Here is an 18,216-nt window from a genome sequence, read left to right as displayed (position 1 = left end):
TTTATTGTTAACCTCCAAGAATATACTTCTGAACTACTCAGAACTGTTTAAATAATTGTTGATTTAATAAGATTATTTAATCGAGCTGAAAATAATTGTCAATTTCATAGAATGAATTAATGGAGCCGAAAAAAAAGATATTTTCCAAATAATTGTTGATTTAATAAAATGAGTTAAATCAATTTAATCAAAACTAATTAATTGCGCTGAATACAAATTATTTTGAGTACATTTGCGCTAATGTTTCAGGTCTATAAATATTGGATGTTGTTGGTTTGCTTTGTTATTATTAGGTCTGTTAGCCCTCTCTTTCTCTCCTCTATCCCTCTTACCCCCCCCCCCCCCATTTCCCCCACTAATATTTTTTTTACTTTTTCACCTCCCTCCTTTCTCCGCCCCCCCTTTTTGTTGTTGTTTGCAACCGGCCGGCGGAAGACTTGCAACATTTTTCTAAACGCTTTTTTTCCCCCTTTTTTCCATTTCATTTTGCCAATCCAAACCCAAGCAACGTTGCCTGTTTTCAGTGCAAAAAACACAGGCACACACAAAAGCGGCAACGTCGCAACATGTTCGAAGCCAACTGAAAAGTGGCAACGTCGCTTGAGCGAAAAAAAAGCAACTGTGCTGCAGCAGCGACATTTTATAACAAACATAAATAAATAAAAGAAGCGAAAATAGCAAGAAAGAGAGAGAGGGAGATGGAGATGAAGACAGAGCAAAGGAGATGGCACGAAAATGCCGCTCATACACGTTGCACTTGCATGTCATGCCGCATCAAACAAACAAACGCACTCACAACATCATACCGAAAGTATTTTTAAAACCATTTCCATTCTCCGTCATTCTCCCTCATTCATTTTCAGTCTTTCGGAACAAGCGTGGAAAGTGGGTCTGTTATAGTTTTTTGAAGATATATCGTAAATACATATATATAAATCGGGCGAGAGCAATCGAAATCTTTCAAAATCAAATCTTCACTTTCCTTGGAAAAAAGTGCAATATGACCGCCATAGGCACCAATCATCTGTACGATGAACCCATGGTAATGGAGGAATTCATCAGCTGTTATCGACATTTCACCGCTTTGTGGGATAGCAGCAGTCCTGACTACCTGTCAAAACAGAAAAAGGAGCCGGGCTATCAGGAACTATTGAAAATCCTAAGACGCGTCAATGGCGGCTGTTCCGTTCAGGATGTTAAACGCAAAATCAACTCAATCAGATGCTGCTATCGTCGCGAAATCAAGAAGGTACAGGCCTCCACGGTTGGCTATAAGCCGCGTCTCTGGTGGTTCCATCTAATGGACTTTTTGAAGCCGGTCCTCAACATCACGTCGCCGGTCAGGGTGAAATCGGAGAGCATGGACGACAGTCCCGACGAGACTAGCATTCATGTGAGTTAAAAAATGTATTATCATGGTAATACCTAATATCTTAATGTTATATATCATATGTACCTAAGTATTATACAAAACACTTTACTATTATTATTATTATATATATTATCTATATATTATTACTATTACCATAGGTAATATTATCTAAAAATCTTTATAAAGGTAAATATTGTATACTACGTATATCCCTTTATGTATATATCTATTTTTTTATCATTTTGGTATATGGTCATACTTAAATTTATTTTTTTGTAAAGTCAGTAAGGCAAGATATTAGGTAATATTAAAGAAGTAAGTATACTTACATAGAACTAGAACCTATACTTTATTTTTTAAATCATGATACATAACCACTCTTTATAAAGGTAAATATTGTATAATACGTATATCCTTTTATGTATATATCTATTTATTTATAACTTTGGTATATGGTCATACTTAAATTTTCTTTGTAAAGTCAGTAAGGCAAGATATTAGGTAATATACAAAAAGTAAGTTTACTTATATAAAACTAGAACCTATGTATACTTTATTTTTAAAATCATATTACATATACAATATGTACGTATCATATAAAACGGACAGACAGGGTTCCAGTTTGATGGCTCGTTCGACGTGGTTTGACGGCGGTCGTACGACAATCGATTCGCCGGTCGTACGACAAGCGGCGTTCATTCATGTTTATTCTACGGTCTTTCGCCATGTCGCACAGTCACACGGCCATCGAATATTGGACGGAGTTCTTTCAGATGTACCGCTCCATGCCGGAATTGTGGTTGGTGCGCAGTAAAATGTATCGGGATCGCCGGCTCAAGGATGAATCGTATGGCCGATTATTGGATTTAATGCACACCACCGATCCGCATGCCAATATCCACACCCTGAAGCGTAAGATAAACAATTTCCGGACCTCGTACCGCCGCGAACTTCGCAAGGTTTTGGATAGTGACCACAGCTATGTGCCATCGCTTTGGTATTTCAAAGAACTCGATTTCCTGTACGAACTGGAAACCGGGGAAATGCAATTGTCCAATGCGCGAGTGGCTCATGATCAGGATCCCGATACGAGGGAAGTACATCATAATGATGAAAGCATATCGGTGTACCAACCCGTCATGGAATCGGAGGAAACCCTGGTATTTGAGCAGCGTGATGAGAGCGGAGTGGAAAACTCAGGCATGGGCGTGAATCTAATCGAGGAATCCGAAAGCGATCAAGTCCAGCATATGGTCAGCGAAGTGAGTGCATCTATAGAAAATACGTAGGCCCAGTATATCCTAAATATATATGTTTTTTGAATTATGGAAAGATTTTAATAATAGTTTTTGGGATCCCGTTTTCTTAAGTATTAATACCTATACATAGATTACAGAGGACCAAAACTCAAAGTATCATTTATAATATTATGTTCTATAAATTAAATATTAAATATAATACCATAATACCAGTCTAGACTAAAACAAAATCAAAGCATTCTTTTCTTGTTAATATTATCTTGTTCTTAAAATAAATATAAATATATATAAGTATAAATAGTATTAATATATAATGTTGTATGAATGATACATTAAATATGATACCATAATAATATTTACCTTTTTACGTGTATTTCTAGGACGATGATATGTTTTCGGAGTCCTTTCATACCGAGGAGGATGTACTACGTCTTGAGGTCGGGGCCGATGTCGAAGCGGAACCCGAACCGGAACCAGAACACGATCAGGAACCCGAGGTGGAAACCTCTATACGCCTCAAATCCGAGCACAAGGTCGAAGATTATCAGGCGAATTCTTTGGTAACCGTGAAGAGTAGTCCGTATGCCAATACGTCGAGTTCCTCCGCCCACCTGCGACACAATTCCGAACCGATGACTCGTATCCGTATCCGGCGAAGACGTAGCAGTAATGACACCGATTACGGGCAATCAGCGAGGAAGCGTAGAGTCGAGGAGATACCGGATAGGGATAGGGATCGGGAAAGAGACATAGAACGGGGGCGAGATAGAGATAGGAGCAGGGAAAGTGAGAGCGAGAACGAGTGCGACCTAATCGGCAGGCGGATGGCCACCCACTTCCGGCACATGAGACCGGATCAGCGCCTCTTCGCCGAACGGATCATCAGCGAAGTGCTTGTCTACGGCCGGATGAATCGTCTGTCGTTCGAGGCCCGCTTTCTTCCGGCGGGAAAATAAATATTGCCTTGTAAAATCCCCAAAACAACTTAGTTTTGGACCTATTTCGAAGTTCAATATTATTTTCAGAAATATTTCTGTATCAAGTATTAATAATATAATTTCGTTCGAAGCCCTCTTTCTTTCGGCGGGAAAATAGGTATACCCTTGTAAAATCCCCAAAACAACTTAGTTTTTGGTCCTATTTCGAATTATAATATTATTTTCAGAAATATTTCTGTACCAAGTATTAATAATATAATTTCGTTCGAAGCCCTCTTTCTTTCGGCGGGAAAATGGGTACAGCCTTGTAAAATCCCCAAAACAACTTAGTTTTGGACCTATTTCAAATTCGAATATTAATTTCAGAAATATTTCTGTACCAAGTATTAATAATATAAATCGTTCGAATCCCTCTTTCTTTCGGCGGGAAAATAGGTATAGCCTTGTAAAATCCCCAAAACAAGTTAGTTTTTGTGCCTATTTCCAGTTATGTATAATATTATTTTCAGAAATATTTCTGTACCAAGTATTAATAATATAATTTCGTTCGAAGCCCTCTTTCTTTCGGCGGGAAAATAGGTATAGCCTTGTAAAATCCCCAAAACAACTTAGTTTTGGACCTTTTTCAAATTCTAATATTATTTTCAGAAATATTTCTGTACCAAGTATTAATAATGTAATGTCGTTCGAAACCCGCTTTCTTCCGGCGGGAAAATAAATACTGCCTTGTATTATCAAAACAACTTGGCTTTGGGCCTACTTCGAAGTATACGATTATTTTATAATGTTTGAAAGTGTATTATGATTGTATCTAATATTACTTTTTTAGTTTCGAAAAATGTGCATAAGCTCTTGAGTTTATATAGGATTGTAATACTTTCTCAACTGATTTTTTTTTCATTTAGTTTTTTATGCCTTTTCTAATGCCTTATGTTTAGAGTTAAGAAAGTTTGACTGTATATCAACATCGAATATTTGTTAAAAATAAAAAACTTTAAAGTAAAATTTCGATTGTTTTTTAATGCCAAATAAAAAGGACTAATTTTTTAAAATTTAAAATAAAATGCAGACTGAACCAAAAACATTTAAAATCCTGGAGTTTAGTACTTATACAAAGTTTAAAAAAATAATATTTATACCCGTTACTCGTAGAGTAAAAGGGTATACTAGATTCGTCGGAAAGTATGTAACAGGCAGAAGGAAGCGTTTCCGACCCCATAAAGTATATATATTCTTGATCAGGATCACTAGCCGAGTCGATCTAGCCATGTCCGTCTGTCCGTCTGTCCGTCTGTCCGTCTGTCCGTCTGTCCGTCTGTCTGTCCGTCCGGATGAACGCTGAGATCTCGGAAACTATGGGAGCTAGGCTATTGAGATTTGGCGTGCAGATTCCTGAGCTTCTTACGCAGCGCAAGTTTGTTTCAGCACAGTGCCACGCCCACTCTAACGCCCACAAACCGCCCAAAACTGTGGCTCCTACAGTTTTGATACTAGAATAAAAATTTTAGCTGAAATGTATTGTTCTCATCAATACCTATCGATTGATCCAAAAAAAAGTTTGCCACGCCCACTTTAACGCCTACAAACCGCGAAAACCTGTGACGCCCACAATTTTCATGCTAGATAAAAAATTTTAACTGAAATGTATTGGTCTCGTCAATACCTATCGATTGATCCAAAAAGAAATTTGCCACGCCCACTCTAACTCCCACAAACCGCGAAAACCTGTGACGCCCAAAATTGTTATGCTAGATAAAAAATTTTAACTGAAATGTATTGGTCTCGACAATACCTATCGATTGGTCCAAAAAAAAAATTTGCCACGCCCACTCTAACGCCCATAACGCTTAAATCTGTATACCGCCGGTAGGTGGCGCATTTTAATCTCGCTTTGCTGCTTGCATATCTCCATTTAGCTGAGTAACGGGTATCTGATAGTCGAGGTACTCGACTATAGCGTTCTTCCTTGTTTTTGTTCTACTGTTTTAAAATATAAAACAAAAACTTGTAAAAGTTTAGAAAGCATTATATTTTTTAAACTTAAAACGGATAAATAAGAACCGAAAAATGACATTTTAGGCGCCTGCATCGCGACGCAAAAATGCAAAAATGGCAAATGCAAAGCAAACGGCGAAAGACGAAAGAGAGACGCAAGAAGGAATGGGGGAGGAAAAGGCAAAAATAAAAAAACAAAATAAAAAAAACAAACCGGACCGGTTTTTATTCATTTTAAATTTGAGTGAGTGGTTCTGCATGCGGATCCCCCCCCCCCACACTCTTCTTTTTTGTTTTTCAGCCTCCCTTCTTCTTTGTCTTCTTCTCCTTCTGGTTTTCTGCTGCCGACTGCGATTCTTTTATTCTTTTATTTCAGCTTTCTTTGCCTCGCTGCTGGTTTCTCCTTCTTCTTCCCCGCTCCCCTTGTTTTCTGCTCACACGTTCCTTTTTTTTTGCCGTTTCCTTTGCTTTAGTAACTTTAATTTGTTGGCATTGCCATTGCCGTTATACTGCCTTTTCTCTCTGTCTCGCATTCTAACGCCCTCTCTCTCTCTGTCTATCTTGCCCTTTTACACATTGCTCTATTATCGCTGCACGGGAAGAAATTAGGCTCTCTTTTATGATTGAATAAATATGTAGAAAAATTATTATTAATATTTTATAAATAAAGAAAACATATCTTTAAAAATTAATTTGGCATTAGTGGGCTTTAAAACCAACCTTTTTTAAACAAATTCTGAAATTTATTAATGATTATGTTACATATTTTTAATATTTTTTTAATATATTTTTTAGTATTTTATTTTGCACATTAATGTAGGGCACTTCTTAAAAATTTTAAGACTAAGAATGTTTAAAGAAACAATTTTTTAAGCCATTTTTTCTTTAAAAATAATGAAAATTCCATTTAAAATATGTAAGCATGTTATTCACGTAGACTTTTCTTTCTGTGTAGTTTTCGGTTAGGTCGGGTTCTCTATTTTCTTTTGTTTTCTTTATGCTTCTCTATTTTTTCCGTCAGTGAGCAAGGTGGTGCGAAAAGTGGATGGTAAATGGCAGAAGGGCGAAAATAAGAGAAAGGGGTTGTCTTATGGGTTCTCTTTATAAAGTGTATGTACATATGTACATATGTACCACGTTCTCATGTAATTTGATCAAATTCTTAACTGTTATTTGTATTTGGTCACACCTTTGGTATTTGGTATTTTATTTAACCCTTAAAATGTAGAAAAACTAGTTTCTGTCTTTAATAAAAATTAATAAAAATGTAACATGCATTATGACTTTTATAAACTGGAATTCTGATTATTGTATCATTATACATATTAAAAAACTGGAATTTAAAATTATGGTTTGGAACTTTATTATATTTAATTGGAATAAATGTTAATAATTTGATATCCCAGGGGTTAATACTTAATTGATAAAATTTTAACATGTATTTTGACTTTTATAAACTGGAATTCTGATTATTGTATCATTGGCAAACTGGATTTTACGATTATGGTATGGAACTTTATTATATTTATTTGGAATAAATATTAATAATTTGATATCCCAGGGGTTAATACTTTCGAGAACCCATTAGAGGTGCGGTTCGCATTCCTTGAGGATTACGGATTAGTTTTTCGGTCTCTTCTTCGTTCATTTTTTTTCGCATGTTCTATTTTATTTTCGCTAATCTTTTAAGTTCTTTACGCCACATGTGGAGGTTTTCATTTTTCTTATTCGCTTTCTTAACGATTAATTCTCCCCTTGCTTTGGTTAGCTGATTTCTTTTTTGTTTATTTGCCGTTTTGCAAGAAAATACAAAAATAAAAAAAATAGCCATCGGAAATAAGAAAATAAGAAAAATAAAAGCAGCAGCAGGTCATTAATAACTTTGTTGCCCTGTCCTTCCTGTTTTGTTTTTGTTTCGCCTTGCTCTGAATTTTTATTGCCGTTGGTCGTTACCTCGTGTTCCTCTTCCTCCCTTCATTTTCGTCCTCTCTATCGCCCTTCGCTTTTGCAGTCGATTCTTACAGTGCAAAAAAATAAGTTCAATAAATCATATTTGTAATAAAAAATTCCATCAATAAAGAAAAATTTTAAATCGTGATAATTTTAAAAACAAATGTTTAAAGCCCAAAGTTTCCCAATGAATTGTTTAATTTGGTATCCTAACAATTCCTTTTGTCTTGTATTTTCATTATCATAGTAAACTGTTAACTGGTTATGATGAATTCTACATTTTTATTAATAAAAGCAAAGGTTCAAGACCCACCACTACCCAATAAATTTAAAAATAATTTTTATCTTAACAATTACACTTTACTTAATTTTTAATTTTCACCAACTTAGTCTGGATTAAAAATGTACTTGAAATGCTTTAAATCATAACATATGTTTACTAAATACATATATAAGACAAACAGACTTTTCTTACTGTGTAACAATTTTGCCGTTGATGTTTTTTTCTTGTTTTCTTGCTCTTTTTGTTGCCAGCTTTATTTTTGGGCTTTTCGCTTTTGATGTCGATTCAGTTGTTGTTGTAGCCGGCATTTAAGCCGTCTCAGAAAAAAATAACAAAATTTAGCCAAATTACTGGCCCCCAGTTATTCGCCTCCTTTCCCCTTCTATTCCACACACACACACACACACAATACTCAAATACACATGTGCACTGAAAATAATAATTGTTTGAATACTTATGTACATACATATTTATTTATACAAGTTGAAAAGTATTTCAAAAGCTAAATTTGGATTTTACTTTTGCGATTTTTAAAATATAAATAACAACGAATATATTTGGCAAGATTTTAATATAATTTTTAACTACTTTAACTTTTGTTTTAATTTGAAAAAAAAAAATTTATGTTAAAAAAAACACACTTAATATTATCAAAATAATTACAGAAAACAAACTACATGCCACTTATGTACATACTTATATGTATAAAACATTTTACAATCAATATTTTATAAGAACAAAATTTTAATGTTCCCTTGGGCGTTAATTCATTGGGCGTTACATACATACATCCGAAATGTTGTTACATACATATTTACTTATAAATAAATAAATAAATGTTTATAAATAAAAAAAAAAATTTTTTTTTAATAAGTAAAAAAATTTCTTAAAATAAATAAAAAAAATATTTATAAATAAATAAATAAATATATATAAATAAATATAAAAATATCTATAAATAAATAAAGAAATATTTAAAAATAAATAAAAAAGTATTTATAAATAAAAAAAACAAATAGTTTTAAATATTTTTTTATACTTATTTTTTTTAATTAAATTTAATACAAGTTATTTTGGAGTGGTCTTTTTGGCCAGTGCATTGAAAATGAAACTTGTAGTTTCTGGAAAATTCGCATGTTTGAAAGTTTAGATGTCCACTGTGCTTGTGCTGTGTGTGTTTGTGTGTGTGTCGCCATTTGCCTTTCTCAGCGTCTTTGGTTTTGACATGTTGCCTGCTCCTGCTCCTTCTCCTCATCCTCCTCCTTCTCATCCTTCTCCCTTTTCCACCCATTCGCCCTTTTGCTCTGGCAAACAGTTTTTGGTCGTAGTCAACCGCAATAATCCATCCCCATCTCGCTATGTGTGTGTGTGTGTGTGTGTTTGTGGCACAAAATGAAAATGGCAAAACAAGGTCAAGTGTAGGGAGCAAAGTTTGTTAGAGTGCACACACGCACACAAACGACGTATAAACAAATAAAACAACAATAAGAAACATTAAGTTCACATAACTTTTTCATCAAGAAAAACCCTTGAGATTCCCCTATGTATTACATTACATATGTTTTCTATGTATTTAAGTACATTCTACACACAAATGTACCTAATTCTTTGATATTATTTTCTGAAATATTTTTGTACCTATTTTTGTAAATATTAATATATTAAATAAATTAACAGAAAGTTTACTTACATTTTTCAACAGGAGTAACTTTCTTATATTCCCGATTAATTTTTGTATCATTTTAGTTATTTATTATGAATAAACAATGTACATATGTAGGTACATATGTAAGTAACAACAAACTATTACATACAAATGGTTTAAAAATCTAAAAATAACTTCAAATTAATAACATATTATACATATAATAATAATAATATAATATATAATATAATATATATATATACAAATAACATATAAACAATAGGAAATAAATTCCTTAAGGTTAGTACCATTATTTGTAATATGTAGATAAAAAGGGGATATACTAACCAAGTTAGTAGCATTATTTGTAATAGATAAAAAAGGGATATACTAACCAAATTACATATTTTTATATAACAAATAGAAATAAAATATAATAAATAAATAAAATCTAAATACCAAAGTTGCTTAAGGCCAATATTAATATTGGTTAAAAAATTAAAGTTAAATAATAACAACATTAATTATTTATTTTTATATAATAGGACACGAAATTAAAATCTATAATTATACATAAAAAAATCTATGATTATATATTGAATTTATTTTTTAGATCAAGAATCCGAAAAAAACTTTATGTTTTGACCTTTAAAGCATCTTAACGGTATTATGGTATCACTGCTATTACAAACATTACAAAATATCTCTATATTAAAATAATTATAGAACTATACATTTGTACCTAAAGTTAAAAGAAAAAAAATGTAACTTTAGGCCTGTGAGTCACGTTCAACAGGCTCAGTCGGCGTCGGCGTCGACGTCGGCAGAGGCTGAATTTTGAGGTTAACTTTTTGACGACAAAATAATTTGCACAAAGGTGCAAAGTTTTTAGCGTAAATTTTGTTTTTTTTTTTTTTTTTTGGAGAGTTGAACTTGACGGATGACACTCTGTGGCTCTGCCGGGCCTCTGCCTCTGCCGGCGTCGACGCCGACTGCACAACGACACCTGTGGCTTTGCGAAAAAGTCGACGAAAAATGGGGGAAAAAATGGAATAAAATAAAACAACCCTCCGCATCCCCTTCCCCTAACCATTCGTCTGAGATTTTGCTGCCAATTTTTCGCAGGCCTATGCAGTAATTTCCCATCTCTCTCGCTCTCTCCACCCATCTCTCCATCTCTTTCTTTCTCTCTTGGCCGAAAAAAGGTGTGACGTAGAAACCAAAACACACACAAGTCAAACAAAAAGAAGAAATGGCAAGGGAAAAAAAAACCAAGAAACAGCAGCTGAAAGTGTAACTAAAATACACACATATAAAATTATATACCAATAAACACACACACACACACACGCGGCCATTGCAAAAAAAAAAGAAATCTAAATAAAAAATTAAATGGAAATTTCTGATATAAAACACATCCACTCACACACACACAAGCACACACGCAGCGGCAAAGTGAAGTTTGGCAACGCGGCGCGACGACCGCGCAGTCGCCAGAAAGCGACGCCGGCAGACACAAAAACAAACAGTAAAGAATGTCGCACGCGTGAGTGAGACGGCCAGATGGCGGGTGAGTGAGTGAGTGCGACGGTAAGTGAGTGAGCGGGGCGGGTGAGAGAGTCAGTGGGAGAGCCAGTGCGTCAGAGAGTGCCCTGCGTTGTTTTTGCGCAGCGCCGCACGGCAACAGCGTACAGTGGGGCAGAAAGCGGCCAAAAGTGGTTAAACAGTCTAAACAACTAAAATGCCTTTTATATTGTGATATATATAGCTTACAAAATAGAACTACTCAACTTATTAAATTATATTGTGTTTGGATATAAATTATCTTATGCATATTTAACAAATAAATGAACACATATGTAACAAATTTCATATAAAAATATATAAATTTGATATATTAAAGCCGGCAAAAACTTTTTTTTATTATTTTTAACTAGGATAATACAGTTTTAGCGCATTACTGTATGTTCAAATTTGAAAGTAAACATTTGTTGCCTTTACTTTGATTTTTACCCACTGTGCAACAGTAGATGGTTGAGTTGAAGAGAAGGCAAAGAGCAAGAAGAGTGGTTTGCAAAAAACACAGGCAGCCCTGTGGAAAATTTGACGTATAGCCTTTTCCTTAAAAAATAAAAATGTAAGATCATATTTTATTTGCAAATAAGTTCAACAACGTAATATTAATAAGAAACTTTGACTATCCTATAGATACAAAAATCATATTTTCTTTAATATCTTTTTGTAGTTTAGCAAATTCTCGATTATTTAACATGTATTGTATTGAAAAAAATTAACAATAAATATTAACAAATAGTTTCATATACAAATCTCATAAAATGTATCCATTGTGCTAACTAGTCACTAGATAAATTGCCAAATTTAAATTCGCCACTGGGTCTTCGTTTACCGCTTGGTTGCTTCTTCTTCTTTGCTCTCCACTTTGCCCTCTCCCATTCTTGCGCTCTTCCTCTTCGCGTTGGTACAAAAAAACACAATTTTTTTCGCTACAATTTGACACACAAAGCAGCTGTCTGCATAAGCACCGCACACACGTATGTACACCCATAGATACATCGCACATACATTCATTACATACATATGTACATCTTATATATCTCACGCTGTGTTGCCATAGATACAAACAGACACACGTAATTTATATATACGTACGTATGTATGTATGCGCGGGAGAGAGGAAGCCAAAGAGATTGGCAGAGGGAGCGGGAGAGGGCTATTTGTTATCTACTGCGCATTGTCTTGATGTTGTTTGCGTAGTTGTCTGTGTATATGTATATGTATATGAAGATGAAGCAGAAGTGGAAGAGCAAGAAGAAGCATAACAGCATACCAAATAACTAGCGCAGACGTGAAAGAAGAGAGCGGGAGAGGGAGAGAGGAGAGCTCACAAATCAACATGACACGACACGACCAACGTCAACAACAACAACAACAGTAACAGCACAGCGCAGCAACAACAAGCAAACAGAACAAACCGGCACATTCAACTTCAACACACACACACGCGCAAGCATTCACACACGAATAAGAAGAAGAAGAAAAAGATGAAGAAGAGGTTGAGGATGAGGATGATGATGATGATGATGATGAGGAAGGTGAAGAGGGAGAGGGACAGGGACAGACGAATGACACGCTAGACTGATGCGTGCAAGCGAGAGGGCACGAGCGAAACGAAAAACGAAACGAACGCGTCGAAATAAATAAAGCAAAAGGCACACTGAGAGAAATTCTTAAATGAAATCAAACAGTTCCACATAAGCTAACAAAAAAAATCAAATCTAACATTCTAAGTCTTTGATATTATCTAACCCGAGTCTAATAATTAATTAAAAACACAAAACATATTATTTCTATAAAAAAACATTTATAATCTTGAAAATCATTTCTAAACTTTAAAGGTATTAAATAAAAATACCCCAATATTTTCCACTGTACAGCTACGCCAGCAAGGGTCTCAAATAAAAATAACAAGAATAATAATATGAAAAGCGAAATAAAATGAAAGCATACGCAGAGTGGACTGCGAAATTCTCGGGGGTTTGAGTTTTTTTTTATGGTGGGAGGGGGGTTACGGCGGAGGATTTTGGCGTAACCCGAAGCTGGACATGCAAAAAATATTCAAAGACTTGAAGGAAAAATGTGGGGGGCGAATTCTTGAGTTTTTTTTTTCGATTTTGGGGAGTTTATACAGTAGGATGGGGTAAAAAACGGGTCAATCAATGTGCTTCAGGGGGGGGGGGGGGGGTCGGGGGGTTAACGTCTCATAATCCGCTTAAGATTCAGCGAGCATCAGCGGGGTTCACCACGTGCTAAAAGTTTTTTTATTCTTCTGGTTACCTGCCAGTTATTCCCTTCGACTGCACGCTGTGCATCTGGATAACATCCATATGTATCTGCTGGATCCAAAGCCCCCATGACCTCCCTTCGATTTCGGTTCGTAACCATATGAGAGTGTCAAGATAACGTGAGCGATTTAGACTTAGGTAAGGTTATGTTGGGTTGGCTTTTTAAGATAAATATTCGAAAGGTAGTAATGGTATTTAAGGTGTTGCTGGCTAACAAAGGAAAAATACATACACTCAATCAAATTTTAAGGTAGAATTGTCCAATATGATAGTTCCCAAACCATCGAATTGTCATTTTGACCAACGAAATACAAACAACTAAGCATTTCATGGTAGGTTAACTATTAATTAGTAACCAAAGCAACAATACACGTCAATATTTTTAATAATTACACACATGAATGTATATTGTTTAATATCTTTTTTACTCGAATTGATAGGTCTTGAACTTAATGTAAATATGGGGATGTTTCCCTTGACGTCATTCTGCGAAAACTGACATGACCACCATTCGATTTGTTTTTCCATAACAGCGTGGGAGGGTCGAAATAACGTAAGCGATTTATTGAAGGTCTCAATTCTTTGGTTTTCATGGCGAAAGAAAGCTCTTTAATTCTTTCCTTATTCAATTGATTTGGATAAGAAAATAAACGAGAGAAAACTGTGATTTAAGATACAATTTTAAGTACATATATACCTTGAATTGAGAACACAGTTAAAACAATATACCATTTAAGAACATAAGTACCTACCTTAAATTGAGAACAAATTTAAATTAATATACCATTTATTATTTTATAGGTATTTTTTTGGTGTGTCTTGCTTTATAAAGGTTATACTTTATTTAAAGGTTATTATTTATAAATCATCAGAGAACATTCGTATATAATAATATTTAGGAAATGGGGCATAAACAATAAATAATAATGTAAGAAACGCATAAGAAAATAAACGAGAAAAAAGTATAAACTAAAGATTCAATTGTAAATACTTTCATATGTATGAATATTAATACCTTAAATTAAAAAAAAATGTAAAACCGTATACCATTTAAAAATATATATTCAATGTACATACATATGTACCTTAAATTGAGAACGAAATGAACTCAATAAATGTATAATTTCTTATTTTATAGGTGTTCTATTTGGTTTCTTTTGTTTTATGAAGGTTATGCTTCATTTATTTTTAATCAAGAAATAAGATACTGTTAGGAGACTGAAATCATATATACATATGTATGTAATAATGTTTATGAGATGGGTAACCAACAAAAAACTTTAATTTGAGAATCAAAAGTGCGTTGCCAATAAAATATTTGCATTGTATACCAAGTGTGACTTGCGAATCGTTCCAAATAAATGATTGTTTGCATTCGGTGCCAGGTTCCATAGATACACATACATACATTGTGCATATATACATATGTATGTATGTAGATAAGGTGGGAACGTGATTCCCCTTACCGCAATGGATGCGATCATTCGCCCCTGTGTCGCCACCCCACCCCACTCCACCCCAACCCCATTTTCCTATTTATAACCCCTCGTTTTGCCCCTTGGATCCAATATTTAAACACATGTCTGTTCGTTTCGAGTGTTGTTGTTAATTTTTGTTGATGTGTTTTTATTTAGATTTTTTATTATCGCGTGCTCTTTTTTTTCGGCTTATCATTTGTCCTACCTCCCAGTTTTCTCTCTCTCTCTCTCTCTCTCTCTTTCTCTCCTCCCACCCCATTTTCATCCTAACCCACAATTAAAGTTGATGTGATCTTTGTTCGCCGCGCGGCCAATTCACAGTTAAGCCATATCAACAAAGATAGGTGCCGCAAGAAGGGTGGAGAGAGAAAGAGCAGAGAGAAAGAGGAGGAGAAGAAGGGGGCGCTACGGAGAAAGAGGAGGGAGAGCAATAAACCTAACCTGAATCTACAACAACTGGCTCTTCTGGTGGGTGACATTGCAAGAGACAAGCGGAAAGCAAGAAAGAAAGAAAAAAAATAAAACAAAAAATAAAAAATTCAAAAAAGAAAAGAAATAAAAAGAAAGAGGGAGAGGGAGAGCGAGGGAGACAGAGAAGCCGAATAAGCGCAAAGTAGCGCAACTTGCGGTGACAACAACAGCAATAAAAATAACGACGACAACTAGAACAACAATCGACTGTTACAACAACATTGATGTACAGTGGGTCCTAGATATGAAGTATTGTACTTACGAACACACATAAAAAAGTTATGGATAAAATTTACCAATTCGTATAGTTACAAAACTTAAAAACACTTGTGTGTTTGTGCTTTATTGTTGCTTTGGTTACATTTTAAGAGTAAAACTACCATAAGATAGTAAGTTGTTTGGCAGGGTAATTATGTATTTCATTGGTAAAATGGATAATTCAATATTGCTCAATTTGACCCAATAGTCTTTTAGTGTGTAGTAAAAACTATTCCAAAACCTTGAATTTTTAAAAATTAAATTTGGAATATAATAATATTGTTTCCAAACATTTTAGACTCTAGGAAAGTTAAAAAAGTATCATTTTACTATGTATTTGTTCTTCATTAAAAGTTACATACAACGATTTCCAATAAAATCTGTTAAAGAAGTGCAATTTTTTGAAGTTTACTATGTTAATATTATTCAATATTATTATTATTATTATATATTATTATAAAACAAAAATTCCTTCAAAAATGTTGACATCCAACAATTTTTTTTTTCTATTTTACCTTTTTTTTTGAAGGCGAAGACCTAAAAATAAGTCCTAAGTGATCTATTTTTGTGCAGGGTATCGGGACTGTGACCTTTAGCCAGGGCCCACAGTGCCATCGGCTTGCCGGTTTTGCGCGCGTAATCGATGCTGCCCATCCCCACCTCCTTTCGCCAACCCTCTCTATAAGCAACCGCTTTACGATCTTGTATTACGTGTTGGCGTTTTGCATGTGGTTGTCCCTCTGTTGTTTTTCGTTTCTCTCTTCACTCTGGCTTTATTTGTGCACGGATCGGCTTGCTTCTTGGGCCGACTGAATAATCAAGTCACAGTTCCAGTTCCACCGCCCAGCCCCCCTCCCCCTCCCAGTAACCCCCTTTCATATTCGCCCGTTCGGTCAGTGGCTCGGCACCCAGCAACAACCAGTTATATATAGGCATATCCACATGTATATACATACAGATGGAGATACATATGTATGTGTGTGTGTACGAGTGTTTGAGAGGGGAACCGGTTTCCTTTTACTGTCTTGCATATTTTTAGCAACAAGTTGAAAGAGTTGCCTCGCCAAATGGGTACAGTCAGGCCTGCCAAAGATGGTTTGTCTTTGGCAGGCCTGACTGTACCCATGTATATCATGTTTTATATTTTTGAAAGGATTTTTAAATACATTTTGGTTTAGTTTTAAATTTCTTATGGATTACTTTAATATATTTCAACAGTTTTTGGATTTTAACTTTATAAATTCATAACGATGTAAAATTAATAAAAGAGAAAATTTTTTCTTACTAACAATCTTTTTGGTTAGGGTTCCTATTCGGACGCCATGTTAATGTAATTGCTAAAGCAACCAGAAGATACATTTTTGAATATTTTCCAATACAAAGATTTTTAGAAATTAAAAAAAAAATTTTTTTTTTTTAATTTTAAGGATTTAATAACTTTGGAACATGATTTGGAAGTATTCGATTTTTCAGTAAAACATACATATATTTTTTTTGTACAAACAAGGACTTTTTAAAAAATTTTTTTTTAGTAAATTCAAATTATGGAATTCAGACTGTAGCCCAGCGAGTGAGGGAGATGGAGAGGGTGGCGGGTGGTTGGAGGAAGCAAGAGGCAGACAGTAAAATGATAATGAAAACGTGTAGAAAGATCGACTGCGATCGGCATTCGCTTGTAACAAAACAGTTTTTATTCGCGGAAAAAAAACAAAAAAAAAAGTAAAGAAAAAAACCGAATCGGCAAACAGAAAACAAGAAAAACAATAAAGAAACCCCTTGCGGCTTTTGTGGGAGGGGAGAGAGAGATGGAGATGGGGAGAGAGGTAGACAGCAATAAAAGCAACAAAAGCCACCGCAAACATAGCGCTGCGTCATTGACGTCGACTGAGGCAGAGGCAGCGGCAGAGGCAGAGGCGACGCCGCAAAACAATTGCTGGCCATTGTTATTGTTGTCGTTGTATCTGCAGTTGTAGTTGTAGTTGTAGTTGTAGTTGTACTTGCGACCCCAGCGGCCCGACGTCGCAGTCAATATTGTTGTTTCACTCACTTTAACCCCAAAGGAAAGGGGCATGCACGAATAAGGATTGGGACAAGTTCAACACCTCAAGATAAAAAAAAATATTTTTTTTATTGAACTTTTATTTTAAGGTTTTTCCAAAAATCACAAGTAACTCATTTCTTACAAAAATCAAAAAATCATTTTAAAAAAATTTCTTCCTATAATTTTTTTATGCCCTACTCAGCTTTTGATAAATCTTAAAATAAAACTTAATTTCCCAATTTTTTCAGTTTACATAACTTGTTTTCAGTTTACTTTCAAAATTTGTAAAGTTTTTGGAAATTTTTTTTTTGTTCCAAAATTTTTTTTTAAATCAACCAAAAGGTATTTTATTTCTAATTTCACCTGCTCGGACTCTATTCTGCCTTTCGTAACTAATAAATAATTCGTTAATCTCCTAAAATTTGTGTTAAGGTGGTTCGGTTTTAGTTTACTATTGATTAAGGTTAGTATTATTGTTAAGTATATTTTGGTATTAAAACCATTTTTTGATATATTAGAATGTTAGACTTCGTAATAAGAATTTTAATTGGTATTTCTTATCAAAGGATGAATAAGTGGTCTTAAAAATTTTAAAAACCTATAAATTTGTAGGGTATTTCCAAAGGAAGCATGCTTTTTGGTATTTTTTTCGGCTCCTACACG

General features: G+C 34.5%; 1 protein-coding gene across 2 annotated transcripts; it reads left to right on the top strand.

Moving 5' to 3' along the window:
* Window positions 1-880: 880 nt before the first annotated feature.
* LOC108005200 (uncharacterized protein DDB_G0283697) lies at window positions 881-4,568 on the top strand. 2 transcript variants are annotated; one of them, XM_017068386.4, is made up of 2 exons: window positions 881-1,393; window positions 3,012-4,568. In XM_017068386.4, the coding sequence occupies exons 1-2, from the start codon at window positions 1,001-1,003 to the stop codon at window positions 3,585-3,587; spliced, it is 969 nt and encodes a 322-aa protein (XP_016923875.2). In that variant the 5' UTR covers window positions 881-1,000; the 3' UTR covers window positions 3,588-4,568. The 2 variants fall into 2 exon arrangements, with proteins under 2 accessions (XP_016923875.2, XP_016923874.3); XM_017068385.4 differs by lacking the exon at window positions 881-1,393 and adding an exon at window positions 2,077-2,634.
* The last annotated feature ends 13,648 nt before the right edge of the window (window positions 4,569-18,216 follow it).

Source organism: Drosophila suzukii, chromosome X (genome assembly GCF_043229965.1).
Source record: "Drosophila suzukii chromosome X, CBGP_Dsuzu_IsoJpt1.0, whole genome shotgun sequence".
Taxonomy (NCBI): Eukaryota; Metazoa; Arthropoda; class Insecta; order Diptera; family Drosophilidae; genus Drosophila; species Drosophila suzukii.
Note: the sequence above shows the minus strand (reverse complement) of the source record. Positions and strands in the feature narration are given on the sequence as shown.

Bases quoted from the DNA above. Each gene is read 5' to 3' on its own strand.
- LOC108005200 (XM_017068385.4), top strand. From the start codon at position 2,098: ATGTCGCACAGTCACACGGCCATCGAATATTGGACGGAGTTCTTTCAG. The intron at 2,635-3,011 runs GTGAGTGCATCT...GTGTATTTCTAG, and splicing joins TCCAGCATATGGTCAGCGAA to GACGATGATATGTTTTCGGA.